General features: G+C 47.6%; 1 protein-coding gene across 3 annotated transcripts in view; it reads left to right on the forward strand.

The window, feature by feature from the left end:
- Positions 1 to 12,236, forward strand: part of CCDC63 (coiled-coil domain containing 63) — a 61,334-nt gene extending 49,098 nt beyond the window's left edge. For all 3 annotated transcript variants that reach the window (XM_030821387.1, XM_030821386.1, XM_030821388.1), the window contains 3 exons: positions 3,680 to 3,872; positions 9,337 to 9,540; positions 12,032 to 12,236. In XM_030821387.1, coding sequence (XP_030677247.1) covers positions 3,680 to 3,872; positions 9,337 to 9,540; positions 12,032 to 12,177 — 543 coding nt within the window. In that variant the 3' untranslated portion in view covers positions 12,178 to 12,236. The remainder of the gene's footprint in view (positions 1 to 3,679; positions 3,873 to 9,336; positions 9,541 to 12,031) is intronic.
- Positions 12,237 to 14,386: the final 2,150 nt, after the last annotated feature.

Here is a 14,386-nt window from a genome sequence, read left to right on the forward strand (position 1 = left end):
TGCCACCATACCCGGTTAATTTTTTGTATTTTTAGTAGGGACGGGGTTTTACCATGTTGGCAAGGTTAGTCTCCAACTCCTGACCTTAGGTGATCCACCCGCCTTGGCCTCCCAAAGTGCTGGGATTATAGGCGTGAGCCACTGTGCCTGATCAGAATTAGTCTTGATAGCAATGGACTCACAGATGTTTCCTACCCCCTGCTAAAGATCACTTCCACCTGCTCTATTCTTGAAACCCTTTATTTCATCATCTCCTTCCCCTTTGGGAGAAGTGGTGGGACCACATCCATCATGGGAGGGTTTTGCATAGGAATTAAGCAACCACGCTCTGGGAGCCTGGCTGTGACTTGCAGAAAAGTCACTTCCTAGCTCTGTGACTTTGAGGTAGTGACTCAACCTCTCTGAGCCTCAGTTTCCTCATCTGTAAAATGGGGATAATAATCATACCTACTTCTTAGGGCTGTGAAGGTTGAATAAAACCACACATGTATACATTTGGCACACTGCAATGCAGAGAGCTGTACATTGTAGCTATTATTATTGTTGTTTTTTATCATGTGAGCCAGAAAAACTCGTAAGTCACCCTCACTTTGTTACTAAATAATTGCCCAAGTAAAGAGTTGAGCTCAAGGTCAAACCTTTGGATGAGCTTGGTACGGGGAAGCTAAACAAGAGTTCACTTTTCTTCTCTGACCTCAACATTCTTCATCTGAAAACTAGGCCAATTATGAGGCTGAGTTCAGATGATGTGTGTAAAGTACCTGGAATATTTTAGGAGCTAGACACGTATTATCAGGAGCACATCAAGCTGAACATTGACTTTTTAAAAATGAATCCTGTGACTTTTTTTAAAATGTGATTTTCTTAAATGCACTTTTATTATAATTTATTTATTTATTTTTTGAGACAGGGTCTTGCTCTGTCGCCCAGGCTGGAGTGCAGTGGTGCAATCACAGCTCACTGCAGCCTCAACCTCCCAGGCTCAAGTAACTCTCCCACCTTAGCCTCCCAGTGTGCTGGGATTACAGGCGTGAGCCACCATGCCTGGCCTAATGCACCTTTAGAGAGGGCCGCTCTTGTTGTCATATAGGAAATTTGCAGCCCTGGGAACTAAACATTCTAGTAGCTGAGTGGAGGAAGCCGCCTGATGTGCTGGTTGAGAGACTGAGTTCAATTCCTGGCTTCCTTCTCCTGGCTGTGTGCCTCAGAGCTTCAGTTTTCTCACCTGTAAAATAGGGGTGTGACTAGGGCCAACCCCTTGGGATCATTATCCGGGATGGCGCATGCAGAATTCACCAGTGGGAATGGGGCTGGTTCATCCAGGGTCCAGTTCACCTTTGCAAGCTAAGATCTCTGAGGGAGAGGCAGGAATGAGTGAAGGAAATACCCAAGAACAGTGATCCTCAGTCCAGCTGCACGTCACAATCACCTGGGAGGCTTTAATGAGAACTCCCAGATGCCCAGGCTGCACCCCAGGCCAATTAAGACTGAATCGCTGAGGGTGGGGTTGGGCAGCAAATACTTTTAAAGTTCCCAGGTGATACCAGTGTGAAGCCAAGGTTGAGATCCAACAGGCTGGCAGAGCTTCTCAGACTTTACTGTGCACCAGGATCACCGGGAGGCTTGCTGAAACGAGATGGCCTGGTCCACCCCAGGGCCTTTGACTGAGTAAGACTGAGGTGGGGCCCAAGAATGTGCATTTCTAACAAGTTCCCAGGTGAAGCTGATGCTGCTTGTCCTGGGACCACACTTTTAAGAACCACTGGGCTAGGGCAATGTGTTTTAAACTGTGAATGGTAAAATCAGTTTATTGGATGGTAACCAACATTTTAAAATAGTGAGATAGAACAGAAGAGAAAATATTAAAACACATAATAAAAATATTGATTTGAGGCTGGGTGCAGTGGCTCACATTTGTTAATCCCAGAACTTTGGGAGGCTGAGGCAGGAGGATCATTTGAGCCCAGGAGTTCGAGACCAGCTTGGGCAACATAGTGAGACCTTGTCTCTAATTTTATTTTATTTTTTTAAAAAAGAATATTGATTTGAACTGGCATGGTGGCTCACACCTGTAATCCCAGCACTTTGGGAGATTGAGGCGGGAGGATTGCTTGAGCTCAGGAGTTCAAGACCTGTATGAGCAACACAGCAAGATCCCATCTCTACAAAATTTAAAAAAAACCCAAAAACTTAGCTGGGTGTGGTGTTGCATGCTTGTAGTCCCATCTGGTCAAGAGGCTGAGGCAGGAGGATCACCTGAGTCCAGGAGTTCAAGGCTGCAGTGAGCTATGATCACACCACTGCACTCCAGCCTGGGTGACAGAGCAAGATCCCAACTGTATTTTTTTAAAATGTTGATTTGTGAAATTTTATATTCATTTGATTAGATAATATGGATAAATCTACATACACAACATATGTATGTATGTTTGTATGTGTTGGCTGCAATGTATTTCTTCCTGTAGACCACCTTTTTTTTTTTTTTTTTTTTTTTGAGATAGAGTCTCGCTCTGTCGTCCAGGCTGGAGTGCAGTGGCATGATCTCGGTTCACTGCAATTTCCGCCTCCTGGATTCAAGCAATTCTCCTGCTTCCTCCCCAGTAGCTGGAATTACAGGCACATGCCACCACGCCCAGCTAATTTTTGTATTTTTAGTAGAGACAGGGTTTCACCATGTTGGCCAGGATGGTCTTGAACTTCTGGCCTCAGGTGGACCACCATTTTTTAAAAAACGAGTGAACTGGCTGGGCGAGGTGGCTCACACCTGTAATCCCAGCACAATGGGAGGCCAAAGTGGGAGGACTGCTGGAATCCAGGAGTTCAAGACTAGCCTGGGCAACGTGGTGAAACCCCATCTCTAAAAAAAATACAAAAATTAGCTGGGCATGGTGGCATATGCCTGTAGTCCCAGCTACTCTGGAGGCTAACGTGGGAGGATAGCTTGAGTGCAGGAAGTTGAGGCTGCAGTGAGCCGAGATTGGGCCACTGCACTCCAGCCTGGAGCCTAGGTGACAGAGTGAGACCTTGTCTCAAAAATAAATAAATAAGTAAATAAAAATTTAAAAAAGAGTCAACAGCTTTTAAAAAATACTGTAGGCTGGGCGTGGTGGCTCATGCCTGTAATCTCAGCACTTTGGGAGGCCAACGTGGGCAGATCACTTGAGATCAGCAGTCTGAGAGCAGCCTGCGTCTCTACTAAAAATACAACAACAAAAAAAAAGTTAGCTGGGCGTGGTGGCACCTGCTTGTAATCCCAGCTACTTGGGAGGCTGAGGCATGAGAATTGCTTGAACCTGGGAGGCAGAGGTTGCAGTGAGCTGAGATCACGCCATTGCACTCTGGCCTGGGTGACAGAGTGAGACTGTGTCTCAAAAAAAAAAAATTCATAATCCTGTAGACATGTAGACACACATAGACAAGTAAGTGAAGCAAAACTTACATTGAACAATATTTACCCTTACGACCCTCAATGTACAGTAGTATTTTTTCTTCTCTTCCTTCCTTTGCTATTCTATTTTATTTTGTTTCTTCAAAATTCGATGGAAACCCATTTAATTGATCTCATGTCCCCTCAGAGGTTTGAAAACCTGCAGTTTGGAGACCCTGACCCCAGAGGGTCCCAAACACTCTGCCCACTGAAAGTTCTCCTGAGCAGGTGGGAATTGGGGTCTGCCACCAGGATAAACTGAGGAAGACCACGGAGGAGGCAGATATGTATGAGAGCAAGTACAGGGAGGTCAGCAAGACCTTGGATCTACTGAAGAACTCAGTGGAGAAACTGTTCACGAAGATAAACTGTGATGCCACCAAGATCCTGGTGCAGTTAGGGGAGACGGGGAAAGTCACCGACATCAACCTTCCGCAGTATTTTGGTGAGTCAACCTGGGGCCCATTGGAGTCTTAGGAAACATTTCCAGAACTTTCTGTGACTGGGCATGAGGACTTGCTCTTATGGAGTAGTGAGCTTGGTGGCGAAGTATTGTGGGCACTAAAGCCAGCCTGCCTGAGTTTGAATCCTGGGTCTACACTTACCAGCTCTGGAGCCTTGAGCAGGTTTGTTTTTTGGTTTTGTTTTGTTTCTTTTGAGACAGGGTCTTGCTCTGTTGTCCAGGCTGGAGTGCAGTGGCGCAGTCATGGCTCACTGCCATCTCAACCTATTGGGCTCAGGCGATCCTCCCATCTCAGCCTCCAAAGTAGCTGGGACTACAGGCATGCGCCGCCATATGCGGCTGATTTTTTGTATTTTTTGTAGAGACAGGATCTTGTCACATTGCCCAGGCTGGTCTCAAACTCCTTTGCTCAAGGGATCCACCCTCCTTGGCCTCCCGAAGTCCTGGGATTATAGGTATGAGCCACTGCACCTGGCCAGAGCAGGTTTCTGAACCTCTCTGTGCTTCAGATTTTTGATCTACAAAAATGGGTCTCTTTTAATGCCTTCAGTTTTTGTTTGTTTTTTTTTTTAAATTGGTGTGAACCCAGTATCTACCTCATAAGACTGTTGGGAGGCTTAAATTATAGTTATTAGAGAAAAATGATATTATCATCTCAATAAATGCAGAAGCATTCGACAAAATTCAACATCCATTCATGATTTAAAAAAGAAAACTCTCAGCAAACTAGAACTAGAAAGAAACTTTCTTAACTTGATAAAAGACACCTACAAAAAAACACCCAAAACTAGGCCAGGAACGGTGGCTCACACCTGTAATTCCAGCACTTTGGGAGGCCGAGGCGGGCAGATCACTTGAGGTCAGGAGTTCAAGACCAGACTGGCCAACATGGTGAAACCCCATCTCTACTAAAAATACAAAAATTAGCCAGGCGTGGTGGTGTACGCTGTAGTCCCAGATACTCGGGAGGCTGAGGCAGGAGGATTGCTCGAACCCGAGAAGTGGAAGTTGTAGTCAGTCAAAATTGTGCCACTGCACTCTAGCCTGGGTAACAGAGCAAGACTCCATCTCAAGCAAACCAAAAAATAAAATAACACCCAAAACTACAGCGAACGTTATCCTTCCTGTTGGGAGTGGGAAGTGGAATGTTTTTCTTCTAAGATCAGGAACAAGGAAGGGATGTCTGCGTGCTGTCACCATGCCTAGTCAGTGCTGTACTGGAGGCCCTAGCCAATGCAATAAAGCACAAAAAAGAAATAAAAGGCACACAAATTAGAAAGGAAGGAATAAAGTGCTCAGAGTAGTGCCTGGCATGTAGCAAATCTATTAGCAATCACATACATTTCTAGGCATTGACCCTAAGCTCAGAGTGGACAGGGAGGGCATACCTGCATAGATCCTGACAATTTGGAATGAATGGCTTCCACTGCTCCTTGAATTAAACCTCAGATTCTTTTTTTTTTTTTTTTTTGAGATGGAGTCTCACTCTGTTGCCCAGGCTGGAACGCAGCAGCATGATCTCAGCTCCCTGCAACCTCTGACTCCCTGGTTCAAGTGATTCTCCTGCCTCAGCCTCCCAAGTAGCTGGGATTACAGGCGCGCATACCATGCCCAGCTAATTTTTGTATTTTTAGTAGAGATGGGGTTTCACCATGTTGGCCAGAATGGTCTCGATCTCCTGACCTCGTGATCCGCCCGCCTTGGCCTCCTAAAGTGCTGGGATTACAGGCATGAGCCACTGCGCCCGGCCAAACATCAGATTCTTAATACACTCTGTGTTTGGGAGGTTCCCCAAACACATTCTAGCCTCCTGGCCACATTCAGTGATTTGATAGAGGACTCCCAGGGCTCAGTATATAGTCACACATATGGCTATGATTTATTATAGTAAAAGGGTACAGAACAAAATTAGCAAAGCAATGTGTTAGTGTGAGCCGTGCGATAAACCATATAGTGCAAACTATTTAGGCATGGTGAGACACTCTTAAAAAATTTTTTAAAAATTTTGTGGGTACATAGTAGGTGTGTATTTTGTGGGGTACATGAGATATTGTGATACAGGCATGCAGCACACAACAATCACATCATGGAAAATTTATCTTTTGTGTTACAAACAATTCAATTATACTCCTTTAGTTATTTTAAGATGTACAATTAAATTATCTTGACAATAGTCACCCTGTTATGCTATCAAATACTAGTTCTTATTCTTTTATCTATTTATTTTTATTTTTTTTTGTAGATATAGGGTCTCGCCATGTTGCCCAGGCTGGCCTCGAGCCCCTGTACTCAAGTCATCCCACTGCCTTGGCCTCCCAAAGTGCTGGGATTACAGGCAGGAGCCATCGTGCCCAGTCTTACTCATTCTTTCTGTTTTTTGTATTCGTTAACCATCCCCACCTCCCTCCCACCAGCCACTGCCCTTCCCAGCCTCTGATAACCATCCTTCCACTCTCTATCTCCATATGTTCATTGTTTTTCATCCTGCAAATAAGTGAGAGCATGTGAAGTTTGTCTTTCTGTGCCTGGTTTATTTCACTTAACATAATGACTTCCAATTCCATCCATGTTGTTGCAAATGACAGGATCTCATTCTTTTTTTTGTACATATATATCATGTATATGTACCACATTTTCTTTCTTTCTCCTTCCTCCCTCCCTCCCTCCCTTCCTTCCTTCCTTCCTTCCTTCCTTTGATGGAATTTCGCTGTCATTACCCAGGCTGGAGTGCAATGACGTGATCTCGGCTCACTGCAACCTCTGCCCCCTGGGTTCAAGTTATTCTCCTGTCTCAGCTTCCTAAGTAGCTGAGATTATAGGCGCCCACCACGACACCCGGCTAATTTTTGTATGTTTAATAGAGATGGGGTTTCACCACGATGGCCAGACTGGTCTCGAACTCCTGACCTCAGGTGATCCACCTGCCTTCGTTTCCCAAAGTGCTGGGATTACAGTTGTGAGCCACCACGCCCGGCCACCACATTTTCTTTATCCATTCAGGTGAACCACTCTTATCAGTTAATGGTGTTGGGAACCCTGCTGAAATCCAGGTTCCCGGATGCCAGCCCAAGCCTGACCTGGTCAGTAAGGCTTTCAGAGGAGAGAGCCTCACCCTGCTGTGTTGACTTTTTTCTGCACACAGCCTATCAGGTTCTTTCTAGCCTGGCCTTGATTATATTTCTCATCTCCTCTTGTCCTGCTCTGTCCCTGGCTCACCACCTGCAGCCACACTATCCTCCTCTCAATCCTTCCAATCTCATCCACTGCTGCCCCTGCATCTTGTTCCTACCTCGGGGCCTTTGCACAGGCTGTTCCTGGAAGACCTGTCCCACGCCCAGTTCCTTCACATTCTCGGATCTCAGTTTCATTGTCCTCCCTACACTAAAGCTGCCCTGTCCCCACCCATCTGAAGCTTCCTCCCCTACTCCCCCCCACCACTATTATTCCCTCTCACTGCAGTCCTAGTATTTAGCATTCACCCAATTTGTCTCTATGGACAGGTTGCTTTCAATGTCTGAATCTATGTTGTTCCTGAGATATGATAGCAAATTTTGGATGTCAATATTTTTTATTTATTTATTTAATTATTATTTTTTGAGACAGAGTCTCACTCTGTTGCCCAGGTGGAAGTGCAGTGGCACAATCTTGGCTCACTGCAACCTCTTCCTCCTGGGTTCGAGTGATTCCCCTGCCTCAGCCTCCCTAGTAGCTGGGATTACAGGTGCCCAATACCACGCCCAGCTAATTTTTTTTTTTTTTTGAGATGGAGTCTCGCTCTGTCACCCAGGCTGGAGTGCAGTGATACCATCTTGGCTCACTGCAACCTCTGCCTCCCAGGTTCAGCTGATTCTCCTGCCTCAGCCTCCCGTGTAGCTGGGACTATCGGCCTGAGCAACCACATCCAGCTAGTTTTTGTATTTTCAGTAGAGATGGGGTTTCACCATGTTGGCGAGGCTGGTCTCAAACTCCTGACCTCAAGTGATCTACCAGCCTTGGCCTCCCAGAGTGCTGGGATTACAAGTGTGAGCCACTGCACCTGGCCTAATTTTTGTTTTTTAGTAAGATGGGGTTTCACCATGTTGGCCAGGCTAGTCTTGAACTCCTGACCTCAAGTGATCCACCTGCCTCAGCCTCCCAAAGTGCTGGGATTACAGGCATGAGCCATTGTGCCCCGCCTGGATGGTAATATTTTTGATCCCTGATTTTCAGATAGAATAGCAGCAGTCTGGATAGTGTGAGTTTATTCAAAAAACATACCCAAATCCAGTAGTTATTGAATCAGATAATGAACACTGGGATGGCGAGGGCTGCCTGTAGTGATTGGTTCAATTGTTGAAATTGGCTTTCTCTCTATGCCTCCGTACATACTGAAGCTCTGGTAGGGCAAGGGCTGTATTTTTGTTGTTAGTGTTGTCATTGTTTTGTTTTTCCTCCATTGCATCCTTAGCATCTAGCACGGTGCATGGCGTGGTAGACATTGAGTACTCATTTGCAAATGAGTGAATGAATGTTCTTGTGACTGCGTGGGGCTATGGAGCTACAGTGCAAGGGGATGTCCCCCAAATGAGGCAGGCCAGGGAAGCATTCCTGCAGGTGGTGAGGCCTGACCTGAGTTTTAAAACACCTCTAGGGGGTTATTCAGGAAGTGTGTAGGGAAAGGCATTCTGGCAGGAGGAACAGCATAAGCAAAGGCCTGGGGACTTGAAACAGAGAACACTGGGGCAAGCCAGGAGTTTAAGGTGGGGCTTCCAATTTTTAGTGTAACCTGGTGTTTCTCAACCTTCTTTTCGTTATCATCCTGCTAAGGAGCCTCTCTAGACATATTTTCCTAATTTCCCTCCTTGTGAATGTAATATTTTAATATCACTGAGATACTGTATGTCTGCTTATGTCCTGTGTGGTATCTGTGTTGTATACATTAAGAAGTCAGAGGCCAGGCACGATGGCTCATGCCTGTAATCCCAGCACTTTGGGAGGCCGATGCGGAAGGATCACTTGAGCCTAGGAGTTCAAGACCAGCCAGACGTGGTGTCTACAAAAAATAGAAAAATTAGCTGGGCATGGTGTCATGTGTCTTTGGTTGCAGCTAGTCAGGAAGCTGAAGCAGGAGAATCACTTGAACCTGGGAGTTTGAGGTCGCAGTGAGCCAAGATCATGCCACTGCACTCCAACCTGGGCAACAGAGCCAGACCTTGTCAAAAAAAAAAAAAAGTCAATTATTTTTCTCTTAAGAACCAAATTTCAGCCTCTAAGAGTGAGGAGTGATGTTGTCCTGTTGAGAATGCATGGTGACACCCAGGAGAAAGCCTTGTCGTTGTCAGAGCCCAGATCCCGCACCTCCTGTACTTCCTGCTCCTCCCCGCCCTCTGCAGTGGGGGCACCACCCCCAGCACCCCCAGGCCCAGGTCTCTCAGCAGCCATCTTGGTCCTGCTTCTTGTTCTCCAGCCATCATCGAAAAGAAGACCAACGACCTGCTGCTGTTGGAGACCTACAGGCGCATCCTGGAAGTGGAAGGGGCAGAGGCTGAGATCCCGCCACCCTTTGTCAACCCTTTCTGGGGTGGCTCTGTCCTCCTCAAGCCCCCAGAACCCATCAAAGTCCTCCCCCCAGTGCTGGGGGCTGACCCCTTCAGCGACAGGTTGGATGATGGTGAGTTCCCTCTCTCAATCTGCGCAGGCTGCTAGGGAACCTGTGCCTTCAGGTCTGGGGAGACCCTGTCCAGGTGTCCGAGAGGGTCTGCAGTGTTGAGCCTTGGTTTCTCCTCTTTGTGAGCCCTTGTGGCCTGCCAGTTTCCTTGGGTGCCATCTTGGCTGTGGTCACTTTGTGTCATTTGCTTGAGGACTTTTCTCTCTATGATGCTAGGGTGACACAGATCCTGAAGTTTAGTTGTTTTGGATATTTTTAAAAGTCAAAACTACCTTTTGCTCATTTAAAATGAACCTTAAAATATCAAAAGTTTACAAATTGGCACGTTATGGATAAACAGAGTTCCCAGACTCTGTGTCTGATGCTCATCTTATCTATGCTCCTGAGTCTCACTCACCTATGACCTCCCTTTCCCTGACCCATTGTGCCTCCAGGACCCATCCTCAGCCCCTCCCCATTTTTGTCCCCTAACTCCACGGTTGAAGCAGCTTCAACCTGGTCCATGCCAGAAGCAACATGGTCAACTGTGGCTCTTCCAACACCGGCCCATTGATCTTCCTTCTTTTCCAAGGTGGAAACTCACTCATCCCCCTCATGAGGGGAGCCAGGCCTTCGCTCTGAAGGTGGGAATCAAATTGACCTCATCTGCTTTTTGGAGAGCAGTTTGGCCACATATATGGGAACGAATCCTTCCAAAAGAACTTACTCAAGGGTCAAAGATGAAAGGTGGAGGAGTGGAGGCTGTTCAGTGCAGCCCCAAACTGGAAACAAGTGTAATGCCCACCCCTTAGAGATTGGTTAAATAAGGTCCAGCTCATCCACCCATGCAGTGGAATTCTAAGCAGCCCCCAAAATAAGGCACGGGGCCAATATGAAGAGACTAGGACGATGCCCTTGATATTAAGACAAAAAGGGAAAACGGTCAGTTGCACGACAATTGTCTGGGCATCCTGAGAAGTACTGTATTGTATAATCCCATCTTTCTAAAAACATTCTCTACATATGCATGCAATACACAGGCACACACGTGTGTGTGTGTATATATATGTGCGTGTGTGTGTATATGTGTATATGTATGTATGTGTATGTGTGTGTGTGTGTGTGTATATATATATACATATATATATACATACATTTTTTTTTCTTTGCCAGTAGTCCTCAGTCAGGGGTGATTTACTCTTTATGGGACATTTGGCAATATCTGAAGATATTTTTGGTTGTCACAACTGAAAGTGATGGTGTTGCTGTCATCTAGTGGCCAAGGATGCTGCTAAAAATCTCACAATGCACAGGACAGCACTTCACAACCCTGATATGTAATAAGAGATATAAGACATGTGAGAGAGGGGGAGGGAGAGGAAGAGAGGGAGGAAGGCTCAGAGGCAGGGGACGAGGAGGAGGAGGAGGGAGGGTGGGGCGATGAGAGAAAGGGAAGGAGGAAGATTTCTAGATTATGCATAAAAAACCAAACAGAGGTGTATAAGCCACCTGTTACAGTGGATAATTCTGGATGGTGGTTTGTAGATAACGTAGCATTTCTAAGTTAAACAATTCTGTATTATTTGAAATTTTCTCTTACAATGACCTTGCATGACTTTAGTAAGTAGAGAAAAAAAATCAGTTTTTTAAGAGCTGCCCCCATTTCTCTTAGCAGCATTTCAAGTGTGCCAAGGATGAAGGGAGAGACCCCCAACAAGCACATGTGCACACACACACACACGCACACAACACATGCATACACACATGCACACAACACATGCACACACACACGCACACAGCACATGCACACACACACGCACACACAGAGATCCTGTGTGTTTTAGCTGAGGAGACTGAAACGCGGCAGGAGTGAAAGCTAGGTCAGATGCCACCACCTCAGCACAACTTCCACCGCCCTTTCAGTTCCTAAAAGGTGGGGGGAGAGGTGCGCCGAGCTGCTGGTTAAGTTGTCCTCACAAGGTCAGAAATGTACAGATACTGTCTTCACATCTGTTCAAGGGAATGTTGACGATCATTAGGTTCTCCCAGCCCACTGGCCTCTATGGCCACAGGTGTGAATTAGAAGGGCCACTTCTGGGTAGATTAATTAGAAAAAGGTGCCCCTTCTGGGTAGCTATGGCTCAGCAATCAAGTGGGCGCTGGATTTCAGCCCATCCATCTATCCCTCTCCTCTAGGTGTCTTTGTGCCGTGCACATCCTGAACAACTGCACATGGTGGCCCTAACTCCTTAACATTAAACCAGACATTCTTCACTTCCTTGTCTGGGAGAAAAACTAGTCATTGTCTGGGCAGCCCCGAGAAGTATATTTCTGTTCCTTCTCCCCCTGCCTGAAACCTAGAGAATTTCTATGCTCCACTCCCCAGTGCTATGGAGGGATGCCAAACCAGGCTTGGCCATCCCTGCCTTGGGCAGGGAGACAGAGTCACTGGGAAGGAAGCCCCAGCCCTGGGTTTGATTTCCCAGCACCTCACACAAATCTGGTCTTGGTGCAGTGGAACATCCCCTGGACCACAGCAGCGTTCGGCAGCTGGTTCTCGACAATTATATCCTGAAGGAGAATCGGAGTAAGGAAGTGCGCGGAGACAGCCTGCCTGAGAAGGTGGATGACTTCAGGTCCAGGAAGAGGGTAACCATGTGAGGTGCATGGATGGGGCCACCTTTGCACCATAATGGAAAGAATAAATGTTTTGTTCTGTAGCCTCCTGCCTGTCACATGCGTTACTAAGGGCTTTGGGTGCTGGGACCACCTCTGGGCTGGGGCCGAGGAGCGAGAAGTAAAAGCGGGAACAGGGGGCGGGAACCATGTGAGTCCATCAAGGTCCCTGGAAACCTCTGAGCTGGAGACCAGCACAGGCCACCCCTAGACATGCAGACACACAGATGCAGATACGGTCCACCAGATGTAACAGGGACTAGCCCAGGGGAGGGGCCATGCTGGAGCCAAAGTGTGGATCCTGAGACACTGCTGGCCACCCGAGGTGTGGCAAACACTCACAAATGGGAAGTGGGAGCTGAGGGTGTGCTGGATCTGCTTCTCTGGGTATGTCTGTGTACGTGTGTGTATATCTGTGTTTCTGAGTGTCTGTGTCTCTGTGTGTTTGTATCTGTGTGTCTGTATATATGTCTGTGTATATCTCTTTGTGTATCTGAGTGTGTCTCTGTGTCTGTGTGTCCATGTGTGTACCTGTGTGTGTCTCAGTATCTGTGTGCATCTCCGTATGTCTCTGTGTCTCCGTCTCTGTGTCTGTGTCTCTGTGTGTCTCTGCATGTCTGCACCTGTGTGTGTCTCTGTATGTCTCTGTGTGTCCCTATCTATGTGTCTCTGTGTGTCGCTATCTGTGTGTCTCTGTGTGTGTCTCTGTATGTTTCTGTGTCTCTCTCTGTGTGTCTCTGTGTGTGTCTCTGTATGTTTCTGTGTCTCTCTCTGTGTGTCTCTGCATGTCTGTATCTGTGTGCATCTCTGTGTCTCTGTGTGTGTCTCTGTATGTCTCTGTGTGTCCCTGTCTGTGTCTCTGCGTGTCTGTGTCTGTGTGTGTCTCTGTATCTGTGCATGCATCTCTGTATGTCCCTGTGTCTCTGTCTCTGTGTGTTCTGTGTGTCTCTGCATGTCTGTATCTGTTTTTGGGATTCTCTTTTTTTGTTGTTTTTTTTTTTGAGAGAGTTTGGCTCTGTCGCCCAGGCTGGAGTGATCTCAGCTCAGTGAGTGGTGTGATCTCAGCTCACTGTGTATCTGTGTGCATCTCTGTATCTCTCTGTGTGTCTCTGCATGTCTCTGTGTGTCTCTGCATGTCTCTGTCTCTATGTGTGTCTGTCGTGGGTGAGCATGTCACTGCGGAGCTGAGTCCAGGGTGTCTTGCCCAGAACCACGCGGTGCCCTGGAGTGTCCTGAGTCCCGCCTTGCAAGGCCCTTGGACTGCATCTCTGACCACAGGAGCCTGGGTATGAGGCTCTCGGCCTGGACCGACGCTGGAGTGCAGGGAGGCTGTGAGGGGCGAGGGTCACCACAGGGTGTGGGGTGTCCTGGGTCATGGGGGTGGGGCCGTGACTCCCCTGGGTCCCTGCCCACGCAGCCTGCTTTGAAAGGGGCCCCAGGTCTCTGTAGCCAGGGGACAGTTTCATTCGTCCTGTTAATGGCTCAGCCCTGAGCTCCTCCCACAGGTGGCACTGTTGTCACTGTCAAGCCTTGAGGACTGGCCCTAACTGTGGCTCCTCTGGCCTCCTGGGCCCTCCTGCCTTCACCGTGACCCCAGCTCCACTCCCTCACCACATTTCAGCTTCTTCCCGTCACATCATTGACTTGGGCTGTGTCCTGGGTTCTTGGGTTCTTAGGATTCTCTCTCTCTCTCTTTTTTTTTTTTTTTCGAGACAGAGTTTGGCTCTGCTGCCTAGGCTGGAGTGATCTCAGCTCACTGCAACCTCTGCCTCCCGGGTTCAAGTGATTCTCTTGCCTCAGCCTACTGAGTAGCTGGGATTACAGGCATGTGCCACCATGCCCGGTTAATTTTTGTATTCTTAGTAGAGACGGGGTTTTGCCATTTTGTCCAGGCTGGTCTCAAACTCCCGACCTCAAGCGATCTGCCTGACTCGACCTCCCAAAGTGCTGGGAGGGTTCTTGGGATTCTCTTGAAAACCTGAAGTGCCCGAAGTCCACTCCCTGCTTCTTCTCAGGTTTTCCTCTGGGGAAATCTTCCCTCCCATCTCCAGGCCATATGGTTCAGGAGGGCTCTGATTTCAACCCCGCACAGGGCTGATGAGTTGAGCCAGGCCTGTCCATCAGAGCACTGCCCTTGCCAGTCCATGGTGATTGGCTCAGGGGTGTCAGGTGCCCCAGGGGGATCCCACAAGGC

Source organism: Nomascus leucogenys, chromosome 10 (assembly GCF_006542625.1).
Source record: "Nomascus leucogenys isolate Asia chromosome 10, Asia_NLE_v1, whole genome shotgun sequence".
NCBI classification, from domain to species: domain Eukaryota; kingdom Metazoa; phylum Chordata; class Mammalia; order Primates; family Hylobatidae; genus Nomascus; species Nomascus leucogenys.